Genomic DNA, 21779 nt, shown 5'->3' with positions numbered 1-21779 from the left:
GGCACCAACGCAACGTGCTTGGGGAGGCAAAAAACATAGATTTCAGAGTAGCAGCCATGTTAGTCTGTATCCGCAAAAAGAACAGGAGTACTTGTGGCACCTTAGAGACTAACAAATTTATTAGAGCATAAGCTTTCGTGGGCTACAACCCACTTAACATAGAGCCGCCCCTGCTTTGTAATGACAACCACTGTATTACAGACTGCAATGAGATCTCTGGTAGTTGTGGTATCACATTCTGAGGGTAAATAAATCGAAAAGGTTAGTTAAAATTTGTGTGTGTTGAATGCCTTGCAGCCCCCAAAACATACCAAGCCTTGTTTGTGAGCATATTCATCAACGAAATCTGGGCTCAATTCTCTTTTCAGTTTTGCTTTGCACTTCCTCTTTAAACAAATGTCCCAGAAGCTTCCCCAGCTTGCTTCACCACAGATTAGATGAAGATAACATTGAGACAATACTCTCTTTCATATAGATTACAAATATGAACTACCCCTTGCAACATAAAAACTCCACCCTGATAACTGATGGGTGTAGAATATGGAAAGTATCTGTCGGATATGTAACTATGACACAGTTATTATTGTTTATTTTTTACTGCACCTTTCAATGTCCAGGCCTTTTTTTCTGCAGAGGTAACTGCCATTTTTGAGAGTCAGAGCTGATGCAGAAAGTAACAGAGGAGGTACTGTCTCAATAAGGAGACAGCTTCTTATATTTTTATCTTTGTTCATGTTGCTTCCCCCCCTTAGTCAGCCATTCATATTGAAAGAACACTATTGCTTTTGCTGTATGAAAAACGTAGTAGAAGTGTTAAAGCAAAAAGCAAAGACAGTTCTGCTCATGAGACATTTTGTCTGACCCTTGAAACCAGTTGGACGCTTAATAGATAATGAGCCAAATTCTGCCAAATTCAGTTACGATGGTGTAAATCCAGAGTAACTCAATTTACATCAGTGTAACTGACAGCAAATTTTGACCCCAAATTAGCAAAAGCTGTCCCTCTCTAGCGCACAATAAAATCCTTATGGAGTATCATTGCCAGGTCACATCTACTATTTCAGTGCGCTTATGTTAGCCAAGTGATCTGGTTCCAGGCCAGAATCCTTGTTTTTCATTGCTGTTCATCAGTGTCTCCTAAACTCACCTGATTGTTTAAATGAGCAACCCCTGCTGTTTGTTTAGAAGAGCAAACAAATGGCAAATGACATCAGGGCCTTTGTAATCCAACTGGCCACTGACAGAACAATCCCATCTCCAAGCACAATCACAGGATCACTAATAAACGAGGTTTTTACTTAGCTAAGGAGGCAGCATGTGGCCAAGAATGACCAAACACTAACTAATCTTTATTAGCTGCAATTAGATGGGGGGGGGAGGGGAGCATCAAATTGCCCATGCAAACTGTTCCAAGGGATGGGGAGAAAAACCAAAACCAAACAAGAGTGAATAATAAGTGTTTGGAAGCACATTTATTTAATAAGACCCATATCCTCTCCTTCCCTTCCTACTACCTTGCACTTATCCCTCTCACACAAGCCTAATACCTTAATCTTGCTAAATATTTGCAAATTGGCACCACATCTGATTTGAGACAATAGAGGTGGAATGAATAAAGTGCTTAGAGCTATGATATACTTCTTATTACAGCGATAGCATTTCACAAGATTAAAGGGGATTTTCTATTGGACAGAAGACAAATCCAGTACCAGCTTTACTGAGTGAACGTCACAGATGCTGTGCCGTTAACATGTGGTGGAACAAACAAGAGAGATTATCTGCTTTTCTCAATGAGCGCTATCTACGCTGTTATTTTATAATACATTTTCCACTCACCTTTTCAAGTGTTAGTTTTGAAAGTCAATGCAGATTGACTGCAAAGTCTTGAGTGAGTCAACTGAATATTCTTTGAAGCAGAAATTTCAATCAGAATGCAGCACCCTGGGAAAATATAATCCTGTGACACCATTTTGGGGAATAATAACACCAACCAAAAAGAAAAAAAAAACCTAACCAAGCCTCTCTACCAGGGGGATTCTGAGGACCCGATATCCTGAAAACCTGCTGTCTGGTCCTACCAATGTGACAAAGCGATTTGTAAGCACCAGATTGTGTTATCTTGGCTCCCAGCCTGATTGCTAATTAATCAGAAGCAGAAGTGCCACAGGGAGGAATCCGGAGTACAAAGTGTTGGATAAAAATGAACAGGAACCTGACTAACAACCAGGGGCCAAACCCCACTGTCCTGACTTGGGGAAAGACTTCCTTAGAAGTCAATGGAATCTCATTCTTATAAAGTGAATAGGAGCTTTGATTCAGCAAGGACTACAGTGTTTAGCCAGTTTTTTTAACTGTATGACATAATTTATCCTATTTATTAGGGTGGGATAGTAACTGTGCATTCATTGGCTTCAGTGGGCATTTTGACTAAGGAGTGTGGGATTTGATCCACTAACAATATGCACAAGTAAAACTATGCTGCTATGAAAGCATATGTCAAATTCCAAGCCTTGTGAACTTTAAAGCTAGTGATTGTACAGTACATTTTTGTATATGGTCATAAGAGAGTTGCTGTTATGCTGTCATTCTCTTTGAACTGTTGCAGATCTGTGGGGTTGTTTTCTGGTAAGGAAGACCTGGTCTACACTAGAGAGATTTGCCAGCAAAACTCGCCTTCGGTGGATCCTAATTCTAACTGCTTTATAACATTTAAAAGGGATTTTAGTGACTATTTCAACTAATCCGTACAGTGAAGAACTTTAAAGATCTGGATTTGATCCAAAGCAATGAGTGTTTGCTTATGTTTGTACAATTATCAAGGCATTTTTCCATCATCTTAATTGTCAAATGCCTCTTATTTAAGCCATCACATTATTCTGAGGAATGTCAGATCATTTTGATATCACTGCTACCAAAAGCATCATGAGCATAGATTGCCCATTTGGATTCCAAGGTGTACAAAATTGGAGCTATAATTTTTTAAAATAGTGGGCCAAATTCTGCCTCATGTGATCCCATTGAAATCAATGTATTTTCAAAGGTGTCACTGACATCAGAATTTGGTCTATTATGGGATATGATGTAAGAAAATCTGTGCTGAATTTCTGTGCAAATGATGCATTTTGTGCAAAACACACTTTCATCATTTCCAGAGCAGGCTTAAAATACCTTTTAAACAATGACTTAGAGGCCATTTTTAAGGCACTTTTGATAATGTCATAGTACTTCGCACTTCTATAGCACCTTCCACCTGAGAATCCTAAAGCACATTAAAATATTATAGCCAAGTTATTCAGAAGTGCCTAGTGATTGTGGAAACCCAACTGGAGACACCTGGTTTTCAGAGGATGAGTGCTCAGCATGTTCTGAAAACCAAACCCCTGTAAGATAGCTCAAGTCATCTATCCAAAAACTGAGGCACCCAAAATCACAAGTCACTGAAAATCTTGAGGAAAATCTGAAAGATTTAACCTCATAGCACTCCCTGAAATAAGGAATTATCGTATTCCCTCTTCTATAAAGGAGGGAACTGAGGGCTTGTCTACATTACAGGGACTAAAGTGGCTTAGCTGTGGTACTGGGACTATGTCACTGTAACCCTGAAGTGTAGACACATCCTACAGTGAGGGAAGTGGGTTTTCCGTTGCTGTAGGAACACCACCTCTCCGAGCAGGGTAGCTATGTTTCCATTGTCCTAGCCACATCCACAGCAGAGGGTGAGGCTGGCATAGCGACGGCACTTGGGATTTGAATGTTGCACACCCCTGAATGTCACAGCTTCGTTGATCTAAATTTCTAGCATAGACCAGGCCTAAGACATGGAGCAAATACTTGTCTTGCCTGAAGTCACACATAAAGGTAAGGGCAAAGCTGGGACTAGAACCCAGCTCGCCTCACTTCTAGTCCTGGGCCATCTTGCCTCCTTTCCACAGTTCTCAGTGTTGTTAGATAAATTCACAAATGCAGAACCAGGAAGCTGATATTATATACAAATGCTAATTAAGCAAAAATAAGTGAGTTCCACATTACTTTACATTTTCTGCATTAATCCCTCGTTTTGGGTCATTGACCCACTTGTGGGCCTCAACGCTGACTGAGACTGATGATTACCCAGACTAGATAATCATGTGTGCTGCTGTAACCATTTTCAGGAAGACCTACTCCTTCCTCTCTTTGTAATCTCTTATCTTCTAAAGGAGATTGTCAGGAGGTACTTCAAAGTCCTTTGAAAATGGCCAGGGTTCTATCTGAATTGGAGAAGATACAGTACTCCCTCCCCAAGATGTCAACAACTGCTAAATGCATAGGCATTTGGTGCCTTCTTATCACAGCTTTGTGCAACCATAGCAAGGCCAGTGACCTCACCCCTCTGCTATCATAAGCCAATTGATATCATTGCTCAGCAATATACACCCAGATTGGTCTTTTTCTTGTTTGTTAACCCATTCAGATTGATTGTTGCGGATTGACAAAAAGAAACCAGTTTTCGGAGATGAGGAATAGCACAGTGTGCTGGGCTTGGAATTTAAAATACGGAAAGGCCGTCAAAACTCAAAGGCACAAGAAAGGGATCCAGGGAGCTTCAAAATCCCAAAAGCTGGACAACTGGGGCAAAATGCCATTTCAAATTCAAAAATAACCAGTATCACTGAGGGGGAGAGAGCAGCCTTTGGCATTAAAAGATGACCTGGGAAGATTTAAATTCATTTGTTTCAGCCACCATGTAAGAGAGATGCTATCGGAGTGCCTTTAGAGGAGAGACGGACTACCATAAGAATTGCAGTTAAACTGTGAAATTGAGTCATTTTATGTAAATTTAACCTCTTCTGAATTGTCAGAATGTAGATACCCCTCAGAACCAAAGCTAAACAGAGGCAATCTTGCATATATACCCAGGACTCACTCCATTACTAGCTTTCAACAGACAAGTTCAACTTAAAAATCACTTTTCTGTCTGAAAATCAAGTATCAGAGGGGTAGCCGTATCAGTCTGGATCTGTAAAAAGCAACAGAGAGTCCTGTGGAACTGACGTACATGCGTCTGACAAAGTGGATATTCACCCACGAAAGCTTATGCTCCAATACATCTGTTAGTCTTAAAGGTGCCACAGGACTCTCTGTTGCTGTCTGAAAATGTTTTACCTGCCATTGTTACAAATATTATCTACAATGACTATTAGTGAAAGAAGGGTAAAAAATTGAAGATAGTATACAGACAATGGTCTGGAGACTTTAAGTAGATATATTGGGTTGTTTGCTATGGGAATGTAAATTTTAAAAATTATTGTGCAGAATTATTTATGCTGAGAAGTGTAGGTTGGGACTATGCTTGCTGAGCCAGAGCCTTCCTCAGATAAGCGATACCAAAGGATTTTGAGATAATATGCATGGATGAGGTAGTTACTTAAATCAGCTCTTTTGTTTAAATTAACATTTATGTACACTTTTGCAAGTTACGATCTGCAAGGGATGTTAGGGCGGGGGGTGGATTGGCTGCAGATCACCCCATAGAGCGTAAGAAATTTGAGGAACAGGGCCAATATGCCTCCCTAGGAATGAGGCTACAGGAGGAAAAGCTGTATCATCCTGTTTTATATCCATTGTAAGATATTTCCTTGAGATAGTAGGGGACGGGGCGGGAGGGTGTTAACCAGGCAACTAAAGGCAACATACACATGCCCACACAAGCTAAACAGGAATCTATGGATCCAGTTGTGATCTCACTTTACACTAGTTTATACAGATAAAACTCCACTAACTACAATGGATTTACTCATTTATCTGAAATAAGTGACAACAGAATCAGGTCCAATGTGTCTGCTGTGTTTATTTTGGTTAGAAGTGCCAGGGAACAAGCAACTACTGTTCCTAACTGCATCTGTGTTTAACTGAGCAGGAGTAGGTCTATGAAGAAGGGCAGTTTGCTAGCTGAGAGTGATAGTTGTGTTGTCTTCTGCAAGCAGGGAAGGCTGCCGCTCCCACTCCTTGGAAACCATTTCTCTGATGAATAAAACAACTAAGGAAATCCAAGTGGGGGGTTCGTGCCTTTTTTATATACAACGTTGCTTTATTTCTCCCATTAAAATACATAAAAATTGGAGAAATAAATCATCAGCACTGAAAGCTGCTCCATATCCAGGGCCGGCTCCAGGCACCAGCTTGGCAAGCAGGTGCTTGGGGCGGCCACTCCGGAGAGGGGCGGCAGGTCCAGCTATTCGGCGGCAATTCGGCGGACGGTCCCTCACTCCCGCTCGGAGCGAAGGACCTCCCGCCGAATTGCTGCCGCAGTTCACAATTGGGACGGGGGTTTTTTTTTTTTTTTTTGGGCTGCTTGGGGCGGCCAAAACCCTGGAGCTGGCCCTGTCCATATCAGATGGTAAAATCCATTCAAATCACACAACTGTTTTTTGCTCAGTTTATACCAGCAGTGAGGACTGAACTAAATGTGTAATGAACAACCGTAATCCTATTAGGCCTACATTCTTTTCACTGTGCTATATTTAAATTGACCATATTGGTTTATAAGGAGTTGCTATTAACCTGAAGTCTAGTCAATATTTTTTATTTATTATTATGTGAGTACTTTCTAGGCCTACACTTGCCAAATTTTCCTCACTTTACAATTACATGTTCCTGGTTGTTTTTTTCCTCCTCATTTCCAGCACAAACAGAAGAAATTGAGTGCTGCCTCATTCATGCAAACATTTATGCACATGAGTTGTCCCGTTGAGTGCAACAGGACGACTTGCATATGTGAAGTTACATGTAAGCCCAGGCTTGGGGCAGAACTGACTATGCCTGATCCAAAAGCACACTGAAATCAATGCTAAAGCTCCGCCATTGACTCCAATCAGCTTTAAAGTAAGCCTAAAGTGCTATCCAATGCTCTAAATAAACACACTAAAAAAATAGGTAAAAGTATATTTTCTCCCTCAGGAGGATAGGTCACAACTTTTTTTTTTTTTTAAGCACTTGGGTTTGATATAATGAACCCCCCCCCCCCCCCCAGGAACTTCCACCCATCACAAAATGACAGATTTTAGCATTACTGGAAAACCTTATTTACAATGGACTTACTTCAATGTGTTCTTATCAGTCTCAGCTGCCACCTCACCCAATATCTCAGGCAGGGCAGCTGAAGGGGCCTTTTGATCATAACAGAATGCACGTGTACAAAGTTACCATTGTGCAAAGTACAGTCAGATCTACTTAATCCACGCTTGGTGTTGTCCAGATGTCTGGGTATATAAAAAAGCAGCTTATATAGCTACATGATGTACAAACCACTGGTCTGAAAATCTGAAGTTGTTTTTATCCAATTAATATTTACATGTGCAAAGGAATTTGGAGAAGTAGTTAGATCCTGAGTATTTGGATAAGACAAGCTTTTTCTGAAAATCAGTATGCAAATAGCACAATGGTTTCCTCCACAGGGGCAACATTACAACATAGCATCAACCTAGGGCCTGATCTCATTTCAAAGACTTAGATGTTTCCGATTACGTGTGCAAACTAAGTGAAACCCATTCCTCAAAGGCATAGGCAGTGGCAGATGCGCTTAAGCAGCAAGTACTTGCTAGAAATGAATCCTGCTGGCAGTTCAGACTACTGTCCTGTATTTTCATTGTGCAGATTGCTAACGTAAATACTCCTTCTAGCATTCTTCATTTGCTATCATATTCATAAAAGGAACAGGAAGGAGAGAATATACATATTTTATTTTCAACAGCAGAAACTCTGGCTGTGGGAAAAATAGCTTATTAATCATTTGTCTCTCTGCTTCCCACTGTATGTATAATTAGATGGTTTGCAATAGTTGCATAGATAAAAACCCTCTAAGACTTGTGCTGCTACAGCTGTGCGGGTGTAAGGTTTCCAGTGTAGACACTCTTTGCCAGCAGGAGAGCTCTCCTGCCGGCAAAATAAAACCACCCCCAGCGAGAGGCAGTAGCTTTGTCAACGGGAGAGCATCTCCTGCCGACAAAGCACTGTCCACACTGGCGCTTTTCATCAGTAAAATTTTTGTCGGTTGGGGGAGGAGGGTTCACACCCATGACCGACAAAAGTTTTACTGACAAAAGGGCCAGTGTAGACGTAGCCTAAGAGAGGGGGTTACGGAGAAAAAGGGAGGAAGTCTGAGTTGTATCTTAACTTGCAGCACATGATCAGTAGTATAATACAGACTATTATACCCTTACTGATATTGGCCAGAACCGTACACCACCATTGACTTCAGTGGGACTACTTGGGCTGCTTAAAATTTCATTCACATGGTGACAAGGTGTGAATGGTCTGTAAGTTTGTAGGGTAATGCTAGTTTGTAAACTGAATGAGGATCTCTAGCTTAGGACATCAATATTCCAATAGTTTAGATGAAGCAATAACTAATAGTGGTCAGGCTGACTCTGATAAGAGCAGAGAAGGTAAAAAGCTACAGGTGCCTAAATCATAAGTGGGATTTTCAAAAGCAGTGAGCGTTGGCATTACTCATGGTGGGGCGGGAGAAACACAATACTCAGCACTTCTGACACTCCCATTCTCATTGCAGATTTCTTCCCTTCTGTAACACAACAGCTGTGCATATGGGTTGGACAGGAGAGCTTTGGCTTCCTCGACCATGAGATACTGTTCCAGGAAGGAGGACTGCTAGAAAGAAATGGGGGCCATCTGACCAAGGGGAAAAGCATCTTTGCACACCAACCCACCAACCTAATGAGGAGGGCTTTAAATTAGGTTCAAAGGGGGCAGATGACAAAAGCCAATAGGTAAATATAAGAAAAGATTATAATAACCCAGGTCTAGATGTTGGCGGGACATTAAAATTGCAATAGGGTTGTAGGACCAACAAGAGGAAAAACAGTGGGGGAATCGGCTCAACACCTTAATGTCCATACACAAATGCAAGGAGCATGGGGGGGGGGGGAATAAGGATAAATTGGAAGTTTTAATACATAAGCTAAATTATTACTTAATTTGCATTGAGACTTAGTGGGATATCATGACTGGAATATTGGTAGAGAGGGGTATGGCTTGTTCCGGAAGTAACTGTGGGGCAGCCATTTTAGACTGAATTCTGACCAACAGGGAGGAACTGGCAGCGAATCTGAAGATTGAAGGCAATTTGGGTGAAAGTGATCAAAGTGAGTGCCTCGGACTAAGGACAATGAACTTCAAAATAAAAAAAGACTTTAACAAACTCAGAGAAGTGGTGGGTAAGGTCCCATGGGAAGAAAATCTAAGGGGAAAAGGGGTCCCACAGGGGTCCGTCATGAGTCTGGTATTAGTCAATATTTTCGTTAATGACTTGGATAATAGAGTGGAGAATATGTTCATAACATTTGCAGATGACACCAATCTTAGAGGGGTTGCTAGCACTTTAGAGGACAGGATTAGAATTCAAAATGACCGTAACAAATTGGAGAATTGGTCTAAAAATCAAGAAGAAATTCAATAAAGACAAGTGCAAAGTATTACACTCATGAAGGAAAAATCAAATGCACAACTACAAAATGGGGAATAACTGGCTAGGCAGTAGCACTGTTGAACAGGAGCAACAAAAATGATAAAAAGTTTTAAAAACCTGACCTGTGATAAAAGGTTAAAAAAACCAAACCTCTGTCTCTTTAATCTTGAGAAAAGAAAACTCAGGAAGGACCTGCTAAGTCTTCAAATATGTTAAGGGCTGTTATAAAAAGGACAGTTATCAATTGTTCTCTATATCCACTGAAGGTAGGACAAGAAGTAATGGGCTTAATCTGCAGAAAGGGAGATTTAGGTTAGATATTAGAAAATAGAAGGGTAGTTAAGCTCTGGAATAGACTTCCAAAGGAGCTATAGAATCCCCATCATTGAAGGTTTTTAAGAACAGGTTAGACAAACACCTGTCAGGGACCGTCTAGTTTTAATTGGTCCTCAACACAAATATTAAATGGCAAACACAGAGCTTCTACTGACTCCTGTTGCAGCCTTGGCCAAGGAACTTCAACTCTGTTTTCTTGACAGGTGGGGAAACAAAGGGGATAAAACATATTTGAGTAGGCACAGGATCCTAAAAGTATCAGTTAATATTGGTAAAAAGCTCTTAAGATGAAAAGCATATGAAGGTTAAGTATTGTTAAGAAAAGAGTACTAGTTACAGACTACCAAAATAGCTTACAGCTGATCAGCTGTATACAAACAAGTGAAATGAGAAAGTGAATACAGTCTATGCTCTGTTCTTCTAGATGTGTGGGATCGTTATTCATGGTGGGAGAAGCCTGCGCTGTAGCAAAGGGATCAAAGGTAAAAGTATAGATATATTGGGATTCAGTGTTCCAGTCAGGCTCCTTATAGAGATAATCTGAGACCAGTGGCTCACAGCAAACATCCAAAACTTCCAGAGTTTTGAACTGGGTGCAGGAAGAACGGGGAGGTAGGGATCCACTGTTCTTGCTCAGTCCCATCTCTAAATTCAATTAATTTTTAAAAAATCTTGCTTATTATTTGTTAAGCACCAGCAATGTACTTGACATTAGTCTAGGATATATGTCCCCGGGACATTAAAGTAGCCTTGTACTGGCTGAATGTTATGTAAGACATAATGCTATGAAGCGGAGAGGCTTTCAGCATAAAACTATTGGTAAAACAGGCAGACAAATACACTGATCAGAATTTATTTTCAAATACCTCATTTATATCATTCTCACATGAAACATGTTTTGCCGTATAGCCTACACTTAGAAAACAGAAGAGAATTTCATAAGGCACATGAGATTATAGACTACATGGAGATATCTCCCCTCACTTGCACTTGTAAAATACTGGTGATTTTAAAAAGTAACATTTCTAAATCTAGACCCTGTGTAGCCCCATGTATAGCAGTATCCATGAAATTATTAGACTTTATTACACATACACCTAGTAAAGGGCTATAACAAGTCTTATATACATCACATTTTCAGAAACAGTCACAGCTGGCTACATTTAAAGGTTATGCTACTCCAGACACTATGAAACAGGCTACTTATAAAAATATAACTGTCTGCTTTTGGTATGGTACAATACGGAGCATCAAAATCTTATGGAACAAATTCAGTTATTTTTGCAATGGGTGCTGTTCACTTTCACCTCCTTTTCTAAAATCCACATTTTAAACCAATTGCGTCCATTTTACAGAAAAGCAAAATACACAAGAAAAATCTAGCTTCATCATCTTCAAATTGTCAGTATGACTCCATATATTTGAAATCATGTCAGAGCATTACATTGAGGAATATCAAGAATCAGCTGTTAATTTCACAACCATTAAACATTATGGACTGCATGCAACTAAGTTAAAATACATCCTCCCAATTCTGTGTTATGGAAACTGATTTTCCAGGCTGCCCTAATGCAGAAGCCAACTATTTTTATTGAGTGGATCGCATGGACTTTAGTAAAAGGTTTTTATTGCATTTTTGAAGTTCAACTATGTTATGCATTCATTTTGCTTTAACAGAGGAAAATTTTGCTTCCGGCACTTAAGCCAATATATCCCAGAATGCATTTACATAATGTCATTTTCTTTAAGTAGGCCAGGAGGTAAATTGTGGCCAACTTTATCAATTCAAATGGCTTCCATAATTTTCTTATAATCAGACATCCATTTTGTTATGATGAGAAAGAAATTGTGAACAGTTAAAATTCCAATTTAATTGAAGACTCTGAACAAAGGCTCGCTTTAAGGCTGCTGCCAAAGGAAAAATAAAGCCAGAACATAACTGAGCTTGGAGTATATAGAACAAAGTAAGCTGGGGCCATAAAAAAAAGTCAGACAATACAAACTAAGGCTTTTCACTCACTGTGCAGACACCGGCATCGGAGTTAACCACATCTTACAAATTAACCCACTGATACCCTAAAACAAAGCAGACTGGAATTCAGCAGGTTTTGTTAGACCAAAAATTGTCACATTTGATGCATATTTGAATAGACAAACTACTAAATGACATTTTAAACACACTTCACTTTAATTTGTTGAAGGTATCTGGGAAAGAATCAGTTAAATTTCACTGGTTGTTTCAACACAATTTTGCGACTATAATCTAAGACAAGTTTAAGCCACCAACAACTGCTTCCTTTGGAAACAAATACGAACTTTATTCAAAACAGCATCAGAAACAGGACACAGAAGTATCACTTTTCTGGTGTTTGGTTATGGCACGTAATCTGCCTTTTTTATAGGCCTTTCATTTAACTGGCAGCATGAAAATCTCTCAACGAGGAACATTCTGAAGTTCATATTTGTAGGCTTAAAACAGATACATTTTGTGTGGTGCTATATGGACATTTGTTGCATCCCTTTTAAAAAACAGCATTTACATTCTTTCAATTGATCTAAATGAACTGTCATGGTGTCTGTATAAATACAAAGGCACCCACAACTATTCAAAATGTAACAAAGTAGGACTTTGTAATGTTCATTGGGCGTTCACATTACTGCATGTGAAAGAGAGAGAAAGAGGGAAAAAAGGATTTCCAAGTCAGGAGGCTACAAATAAGATGTAATTACGTCAGTTACTTAACGTGTTAGGCAGTCTAACAACGTGCTGGAAGCAGGGCTGGCTTTAGGAAGTGCGGGGCCCGCCGCCGAAGTGCCACCGAAGACCCAGAGCGCGGGGCCCTCTTAGGCGCGGGGCCCAATTCGAGGGAATTGGCCTAAAGCCGGCCCTGGCTGGAGGTATATGCATGACCTTTCAAGCAGCAGCATTTGGGGGAAGACTCCACCTCTTGTTCCACACTGTTAAAGTCCCCCCTGAAGTGGTTGAGGGAAGGAGATGGGGGAAAGAGGGAGTATATTTTTAAAGCTAAAATGTCATTTTGGAGGCACAATGTTAAGTTTTTAAAAATTGTCCATCTATATAGAGCTCTATATTTCCATAGTCCTTTGTTTCTTCTAAATAGCCCTATCCGCAAAGGCCTCGGTTTTGTTCCTCCCTCTTTTATATACATTATGATATAGAAAGTCAAAGCCGTTGTACAATTTCTAATGTCACAAATGTATTCCTTAACGTGAGACTAGTCCGGAAACTCTGACATCAGACAGGCGAAAGCTGAAATTCCTTAACCTGATTTAACAGGAACTTCCTACCTACGTGTTCTTCCATCTCCCTCAAAAGAGAAAGGGAAATTGAGATTTCTAATAGCAACATATACACACTTGTGGATCTATGCTACACACTTGGAGAATACAGAGTGAGATTTAAGCTAATATAGCTTCTATCTGATTTCACTAGAGCAACATTTAGGTCCTTGCAAATACTATACAAAACAACAATACTTTTTCCACCAAGATTTGGAGAGGTTTTTCATTTTGTCTGGAGTCCTGCACTTGGATTTCTTTGGTTGGTGCTGGGTATCCGAGTACTGAATGCCAGCGACAATGGCCGCGTCAAAGACCTCTTTGAGATTTTTCTGAGTCAAAGCTGAGCACTCGATGTAAGACGCTGCTTTTATTTCCTCAGCACAGAGCTTTGCGGCCTCTTCTGCAACAGGCTTTTCTTTGCACTTGTCCAGCTCAATGAGAACTTTGACATCCTCTCGGAGGTCCGACTGTGTCCCAACCAGAATAATAGGAGCTTTGGGGCAGTGGCATCGTATTTCAGGAACCCACTTTTCACTCACGTTCTGGAAGGAGGAAGGGCTCACAACACTGAAGCACAGCAAGAAGATGTCTGTGTTGGTGTAGCACAATGGTCTAAGCTTGTCAAATTCATCCTGCGCAAAGCAAAGCAACATTACTGCTGAATAAAAAATAGCATTAAAAATTATAAAGGTACCACCCTTACCAGTTCCTAAATACTTCCCATTATAGAGATTTGAACTACTGAATGAATAAAGAAAGGATCAAGTTTAACTGTTCTTCTCACATAGGCACAAATGTAACTTGTGTACAATAGAACATGGTGTTTTCATAGAAGAAGCCATAAATATGCCAAATATCTGCTTCATCCTGCAACATGGAAGTCAACTGAAATTTTGCCATCAACTCCATGGGCACAGGGCCAAACAATATCTTCTTAAGGTATTTAAGATTCTCTAACACTGCTGATTTCTTTTGACTGCTTTAAGCCTTCCTTGGGTGTTTGTATTTATGCCCTTCTGCCGTAACTCAACAGAAGAGCCAGACTGTAGAGTGGAGTGCAGGCTAAGATACACAGGTGATGAACACGCAGTAAATAGGGGGTGAGAGGGAGGGTGTAAATTCACCTTTAACAGAGCTCAATCATGGATCAGCTCAGATTTAAAATGCACCTCCCTCCCCCCCCCCCCCAACCGCAATGCTGACCACACTATCCATATGTTGAGATACAGACAAGAGCACTGGGACAATGCGGCTGGCAAGTGTTCCCTCGCAAGAATCATCTTAAATAAATGAAGGTTCAATAGCAACCTACAGGAAATTAAAATAAAAGATGACTTCCCTACTATTTTGTGTTCATTTTTCTTGCTACCATCACACTTAATGAAATTTTTTTCCCTCTCTCTCTTTCCCATCTTTAAAATAAAGATCTACAATGCAAGGCTCTGATTTTTATCTTGAGGAATCAACTAACATAATGTAGATCAGTGGTTTTCAACCTGTGGTCCACAGATCTAGGTCTAAGATTTCCAAAGGCGTCTGCACCTCCTTTCAACATTATTTAGGGATCCACAAATGAAAAAAGGTTGAAACCACTGATGTAGATGACACCTAAAAGGTAACAGAAGACTTGGCCATCATGGCATTCTCACTTATCGCAGCAGCTCAAAGAACTGCAAGTGAAGAATGCAAAATGAGGCAAGGATTAACTATGCATAGCCTGATTTTATGCTGACAGCAGGATAAAAGCACAGTAACACTAACAGCCTAAACAGGTAGGATTTGGTTCAGCCATGATGACATTTTAATTAAAATTCACCATGCTCTCACAGGGCCTTAAATTAAGAAGAGCAAAGAGCAAATAAAGTCAACAATGCCTCTCTAGGAACAATATTTTACTGCTGAATTGCAAGTTACATGTTAATTTGTCGGGATTTAAGATTTTACTTGAAAGCTTCTGAAGAGTCTAGGATATGCAGTTGTTTAAAGCCCATTAAAAGCCTCAGAAGTCCCATTCCACTTAAATAAATTTCTTTCAGTGGTAATGCAAAGGTTGACAACAGGTTATAAAACAAGAGTCAAGAAAGCAGGCTTCATTAGTTCTCTTGATTCTCAGATTAAACCTCTCAGGCAGCAAGACAGCAATGCAGGATTCTCACCATTTGGCTTAAAAGAAACCCTGTCTTTACAAAGTGTTCTGTATTGTGCAGCAACGAATCCAATTAAAAAAGACATCTCCCCATGTTCTTGCAAGGCATTATGAAATTTTGCAGGATTCAATGGTTTCAAAAGGCAAAACCAGATCTTAAGGGAGATTTCTGTAGAGAGGATGCATGGTCATTTATATTACAAGTACAGTCTGCAGACATTCTTTGTCTCACTGCTAGATCCCGGGACTGCAGAGCTGCACCTTTGGGCTCATGACACCAAACCCTCAATGTTTCTGTATGTATTTACCTATTTAAATGCTAATCCCATTTTGAAGCTGTCACACACACACAACCAAGATTTTATTTGATTAAGCATCCTATACTCAGAATGATTTTCTTCATTTTACTGGTTTTCACCCAACCCATTCCTTTTAAAGGCAAACACAAGAGAGCGGTTTCACTGGTTATTTCACTAAGGAGTTTTTACACTCCTGAACTAATAGCAGTAACCAAAGCAAAAAGTGACTGGACTTTTCAAATCTTACCAATGCTTTTGCCGTTCCATGGGGCCCCATCACCAAGGATATCGTTACAATTACATCTGGTACGCTCTGCTTCTGAATTCACATCTCAGCTGAAGCTAACAGCGTGTTGCCCTGCCCCCTTGCCCTCCATCAGGGTATTACATTATGGGACAACCCTACTGGCCCATCTCATATTATTGTTCATAGGGGGCTGCTCTGTACTCTTTTAACCTGGGTTAGAACTGCCAAAAGTATAGGCAAAATGCAGTGCTGGCACTGCACAGGGTATAAGCCAGTACTGAACCGAGTTGAGTTCACATCTTTGTTATAATGCCCAGCTACAACACTGCTCATTAGGATAATGGGGTTTGTCTACTGATGCCATCATACTCTCCTCACACTGCTTTCGCTAATGCTTGGCTCCCTCAGATGGTATTGCATTATTTGGCTGGATGCAAATTTGGCTGGATGAATCCGACAAAGCTTATGCTCCAATACATCTGTTAGTCTTAAAGGTGCCACAGGACTCTCTGTTGCTTTTTACAGATCCAGACTAACACAGCTACCCCTCTGATTCTTAATACTGTTCTTAATACTGGAAGCACTGAGTTAAGAATGAAGCTCGTTTATCTGATCTTAGTAAGAGTTGACAAATGTAATCATGGTACAAAACTACTCATGAAATGGATCTTCAACAGGGTTTTTTTAGAATTTCCAGACCCCCTCAATAAAAATAGTTGTCCACACCCTTCACATGCCTTCGTATCTGTGCTCAAAACATACAGAATCCTCCCTCCACTCCCCCAGCAGCAGCACTTTTAAACCTATAGATAATTAAAAAAATAAAATTAAGTCAGTGGCAACACATCTGAGGGAGAACTTACAGTCCCTGGGAATTCAACCTGACAGTGAAGTTAGCAGGGAAGCAGTCTGAACCAACAACATGACACTCCTCAACCAACCTTATACAGTGGGTTAAGAATTACTTACTCTGATGGAAATTTAATAAGATGATCAAACAATGGATATCCTTTTAAATGCATAAAGTCTTTAGGAAGACTATTTTGTGTGACACTTCTCCCTTCCCCCCATCACTTAAATGAAATAAGAAGCTTCACTGACCTGACCAGCCGTGTCACAGAGCTGAAGTCTCACGGGTCTGCCATCAACAGACACAACAGCTTAGGAGAAGAAAAAAGTGTAATGAGTTCGACTTTACACATTTTTCATTAAAAAAAAAAAAAAAAAAAGAGAAGAAAAAAGAATCATGCCTTCCCTCAACATTTGTTTTCCCTTCAATTAATTTAATGACTTGAAGAACTGGAACCAAGTCTGTCTGTCACTAACATTTAGGCACATACAAACCCTTCAGGGCTTTCCAATTCATTTCACTGCTGCTGATGAAGTAGCAAATCACTGAACTAAAACTCTTTGATGACACAAAAAGAGAATGATCCAAACAATTAGGTTACTTCTCTTGTTACTGAGGATTTGTTTTCTTGTCACGTTTGTGTTTTCAAAGCTCTGGCCCAAAAAAACCTTCCCAGTTTTAAATCACTGGGAAGACAATGCAAATATTTGTGTTTTCCATTGGGAAGCTCCTCTTCTTGCACGACTGGAAATTTTGACTACAGAATTTGCCATTAAAAACAAGCTAGCTTGATATGTGACCATGTGCAAACACTGGCTACGGTGGTATCTTTTATAAAACAGACCAGCCTCATTATTATTTTTTTTTGCTATTTAAATATAAAATGCTTTTAGCCATAGTGTAGGTTTCATTTATTATTTGGTCACTAGGCTTCACAGTATTGATTTTCAATAATACCGAGAAGTCATGCCATCCAATCAATCTTCCAGCATTTAGAATGATTACATTACCTTTAAAGCTAGAATTCTAGCTACTAATCATACATAAAGCACACCCAGAAAGGGACCGTTTGGATCAACTCTATGAAAATTAAAAAACCTAATATTGAAGCTCGACACCCAGATTTGTGCCAGGAAGCTAATCGTCTCCAGCACAGCAGACCTCACAGGACTTAAGCGTAGAAAGACTAGAGAGTCATATATTTAATACCCTCATGTGGCTCTACAGTCTTATTAAAACTTTCAGAGAGTGACAAAGATATATAATTGAAAGAATTCAGAAGGCAGGATGCAGTTTCAAGAGCCCCATCCATCTCTGCAGCCACCTTCCAACACAGTTCTGAACAAACAGAGGGGAGGAGATGAAGGATTTACTCCCTCCCCCCGCCCCCAGAACCCAACTAAAGGAGGCAGGGTGTGACACACTGATATTTCCAACATGATCTAAAGTACAATCCTTTTAAAAAAAAAACCAAGCAAAGTCCTATCCGGGCGCAGGGCTGAACACAGCTGTAAAATATGGGCACTGAACAAGCACAGAGCTAGAAAAGCTACATGCTAACAATATGGGCCAACATGCATTCATCACTGAGAAGAAGGGGCGATGGGTGGTGATGTTTGCCCCCGAGCGTTGGGGGATGGGCCTTTCGCCTGCCCTATGGCAGCTCCCTTCCCCACCTGCGGGGGAGGAGGGGGGGGGGGAGAATTCCCTCTTTCACCAGTGCCAGGCCATTTCACTTCTCCCTGAAGAGGGAAATCCATGCAGCTCCCTCGCGGGGGGGGGGGGGGGGCAGAGGGGTATTCCCCCTTCCCTCTGACAGTTCATCTCCGAGAGGTGGATGGGAGATCCCCAAGCAGGTCGCCAGTGTTGCGGGGTGTCCCCCAGGAAATCCCCCCTTCCACCTGCCCCCACGCTCGTCTCGCCACCTCCCTCCCCCTGCAGCGGCCCCTTACCGGAGAAGTTGTCGAAGGCGGTGGGGATGTACTCCGTGGGGTACCCATTCGTGGTGTAACTCACCACCAGGCTGGTCTTGCCCACAGCCCCGTCCCCCACCAGGACACACTTAATGCTGCGACGCGGCTCGGCTCCCGCCCCGGCCCGGCATCTGCTGCCCAGGGCCGCTCCCAGCGCCGCCGCCCGGCTGCTGCGGACCCTGCGCGGGGGCACCGGGGGCACCTCGCAGCCGCCAGCCAGCGGCTTGCTGATGTAGCCCGCCTCCCCCTCCTGCTGCGGCGGCATCCGCCTGGCACCGGCGAAGGAGAGCTCTGCGGAGCGGGGATCAGAGCCACTGGGCTGGGGTGCGAGGGGCTCAGCGCCCGGCCTGGGTACGGGGGTGTCCTGCTCCTTCAGGGTCCGCCGCCCCTGCCGCGCAGCTCCTCCGGCGGGGAGCCGAGTTCCCCCTCGCCGGTCTCCTCTGGCTCCAGATCCTCCCGCCAGCAGCCGGTGCGGGGCGCCCGGGGCAGCTCCTGCTCCTCCGAGCCAGCGCGGTGCCGCCTGAGCCGCTTCCCGGCTGCCCGCCGCTCAGATCGCCCCGGCGAGAGGCTGGAGGGGCGGAACAGCAGCCAGCTCCAGCGGCGGGACTGAAGGGGCGCGATCCCGGCCTTCCCGGAGCACGGGGGTGGCGGCAGCAGCGGGAGCCCTATGCGCGCTGCACTCGCCTCGCCGCACACTGAGGAGCCTCCAGCCCCGGCTCTCCGCCTCCACAGGACACGATGATGCACTGGCAGCCGGCGGCAGGGGGAGGAGTCCGGCGCTAGGGGCTGCCCGACAGGCGGCGCTACAGCGCTCCCCGCCGCCCCTCGCCCGCCCACCGCGGCGGCCACTGGAGAAGAAGGAGCCCGGCGGCGGCAAGAACCTCTGCGGAGACGTGGGGCCCTGGCAGTGGCTGGGCCGCTTCTCATTGGCCAAATCGCTTCCCCTTCGAACGCTGAAACAATCCGCGCCGCGATTATTGACTGGAAGCGGCCACTTCTCCGCCTGCCCTGCCCCAGGCTGTTCCGTCCATCCCGGCTCCTTCCTCCCGCTTGACAGTGATCCTCCTCCTCCCGCCTCCAGTGCTTTGCCCTCTTCCCCCGTTCCTGCCTCGCTCTTTGCTCTCCTCCCGCTTCCCTCTCTCTACTCTGAGTGACCTTGTCTCCCAGGCCAGGCCCCTTTCCATAGCCTGTCTCCCGACTCCTACTCCCTCCAACCCCCACATGACACCTCTCTATCTTCTTCCTCACCTTCCCTCCCACTGGCTATTTTTTCTCCTCATTCCACGCTGTCCCCTTCCCTCCACCCCCTCTGTAAAACTGTCTAATCTTGTCAAAGCTCTGGCTATTTCACAGAGGGAAACAAAGTTTCCGGAGCTAATTTATCAGTATTAATGAGACATAATACGAGAAGAAATTTATTTGAGCACAGCTAAAGGCTACATAAAAGGAACAGTATTATTTGATTTTTCCATCCGTGTTTCTCTGTCTCTCTGGTTACATTTAGGGCAATGTCAAAAACAATAGGGTTAATACAAGGTATATTTTTACTGGGGAAGTTCTCTTAATTGTATTTGTACTTTGCATATACAATACAAGAGCACGGAGTAATGACTACTTGATATGCTTCCATCTGTGAAAGGAATAAACTGGGATATTTGAGTTTTAACACCTTTAAAACAGTGTCACCAGATCACGGGCTCCCCCTGGGGTTACAACATGATCTTCAAAGTGTTAATCCGTGTCTACACAAGGTGCTGAGTGATGTTTCAAGTCACTTTAGCTAACTCAAGTTTTAGAAAAGCACCATTTCTTTCTAATCTAGACAGACACTTTGCTACTATTTCAGGCTAAGGTTTGGCAGTATGGAGGAAGAGATCACAGAACCAGAGGTGTGCTCTGTTTTAGATAGGTTCTTATACCATCCTATCACCACTTCATCTGAGCACTTTCCAATAGTACATTAAGCAACATCTGTCATGTGTGGTTAGTTCTTTCTCTCACTCTTTCCCTGGATGGAAAGTTGTGTGCACCATGTGGTGTTAGAGTAGTTTTTTTGTTTTTAAATATACATAGTGATATAAGTTTATGTTAGAGAATTAGGGCTGTCGATTAATCGCAGTTAACTCACGCAATGAACTCAAAAATTAATTGTGATTAAAAAATAGAATACCAATTGAAATTTATTAAATATTTTTGGATGTTTTTCTAAATTTTCAATATTGATTTCAATTACAACACAGAATATAAAGTGCACAGTGCTCACTTTATATTATTATTATTTATTACAAATAGATGCACTGTAAAAATGATAAACAAAATAAATAGCATTTTTCAATTCACCTACAAGTACTGAAGTGCAATCTTTTTATTATGAAAGTGTTACTTACAAATGCAGATTATTTTTGGTTACATAACTGCATTCAGAAACAAAACAGAGTAAAACTTTAGAGCCTACAAGTCCACTCAGTCCTACTTCTTATTCTGCCAATCGCTAAGACAAACAAGTTTGTTTACATTGATGGGAGATACTGCTGCCTGCTTCTTATTTACAGTGTCACCTGAAAGTGAGAACAGGTGTTGGCATGCCACTTTTGTAGCTGGCGTTACAAGATATTTACATGCCAGATATGCTAAACATTCATATGCCCCTTCATGCTCTGGCCACCATTCCAGAGGACATGCTTCCATGCTGATTATACTTGTTAAAAAAAATGTGTCAATTAAATTTGTGACTGTACTCCTCGGGGGAAAGAATTGTGTCTCCTGCTCTGTTTTACCTGCATTCTGCATATATTTCATATTATAGCAGTCTCAGATGATAACCCAGCACATGTTCGTTTTAAGAACACTTTCACAGCAGATTTAACAAAACACAAAGAAGGTACCAATGTGAGATTTCCAAAAATAGCTACAGCACTGGACCCAAGGTTTAAGAATCTGAACTGCCTTCCAAAATCTGAGAGGGATGAGGTGTGGAGCATGCTTTTAGAAGTCTTAAAAGGGCAACACTTTGATGCGGAAACTAGAGAACCCAAACCACCAAAAAAGAAAATCAGCCTTCTGCTGGTGGCATCTGACTCAGATGATGAAAATGAACATGCGTCAGTCCGCACTGCTTTGGATCGCTATCAAGCAGAACCTATCATCAGCATGGAAGCATGT

General features: G+C 42.1%; 1 protein-coding gene across 1 annotated transcript; it reads right to left on the bottom strand.

The window, feature by feature from the left end:
* Positions 1-11454: 11454 nt before the first annotated feature.
* RHOU (ras homolog family member U) lies at positions 11455-19357 on the bottom strand. Its single transcript, XM_024200702.2, has 3 exons — positions 18597-19357; positions 16896-16954; positions 11455-13734 (listed from the first exon to the last, which is right to left on the bottom strand). Exons 1-3 carry the CDS (start codon positions 18880-18882, stop codon positions 13279-13281), a joined length of 801 nt encoding a protein of 266 aa, XP_024056470.1. The 5' UTR covers positions 18883-19357; the 3' UTR covers positions 11455-13278.
* Positions 19358-21779: the final 2422 nt, after the last annotated feature.

This window comes from Terrapene carolina, unplaced genomic scaffold, assembly GCF_002925995.2.
Source record: "Terrapene carolina triunguis isolate 2854851 unplaced genomic scaffold, T_m_triunguis-2.0 Scaffold85, whole genome shotgun sequence".
NCBI lineage: Eukaryota > Metazoa > Chordata > Testudines > Emydidae > Terrapene > Terrapene triunguis.
This window is presented reverse-complemented; position numbering and strand designations above follow the sequence as displayed.

Bases quoted from the DNA above. Each gene is read 5' to 3' on its own strand.
- RHOU (XM_024200702.2), bottom strand. From the start codon at position 18,882: ATGCCGCCGCAGCAGGAGGGGGAGGCGGGCTACATCAGCAAGCCGCTG. The intron at 16,955-18,596 runs GTAAGGGGCCGC...TCTTCTCCTAAG, and splicing joins CGCCTTCGACAACTTCTCCG to CTGTTGTGTCTGTTGATGGC. The intron at 13,735-16,895 runs GTCAGTGAAGCT...TGCTTTGCGCAG, and splicing joins TCTGTGACACGGCTGGTCAG to GATGAATTTGACAAGCTTAG.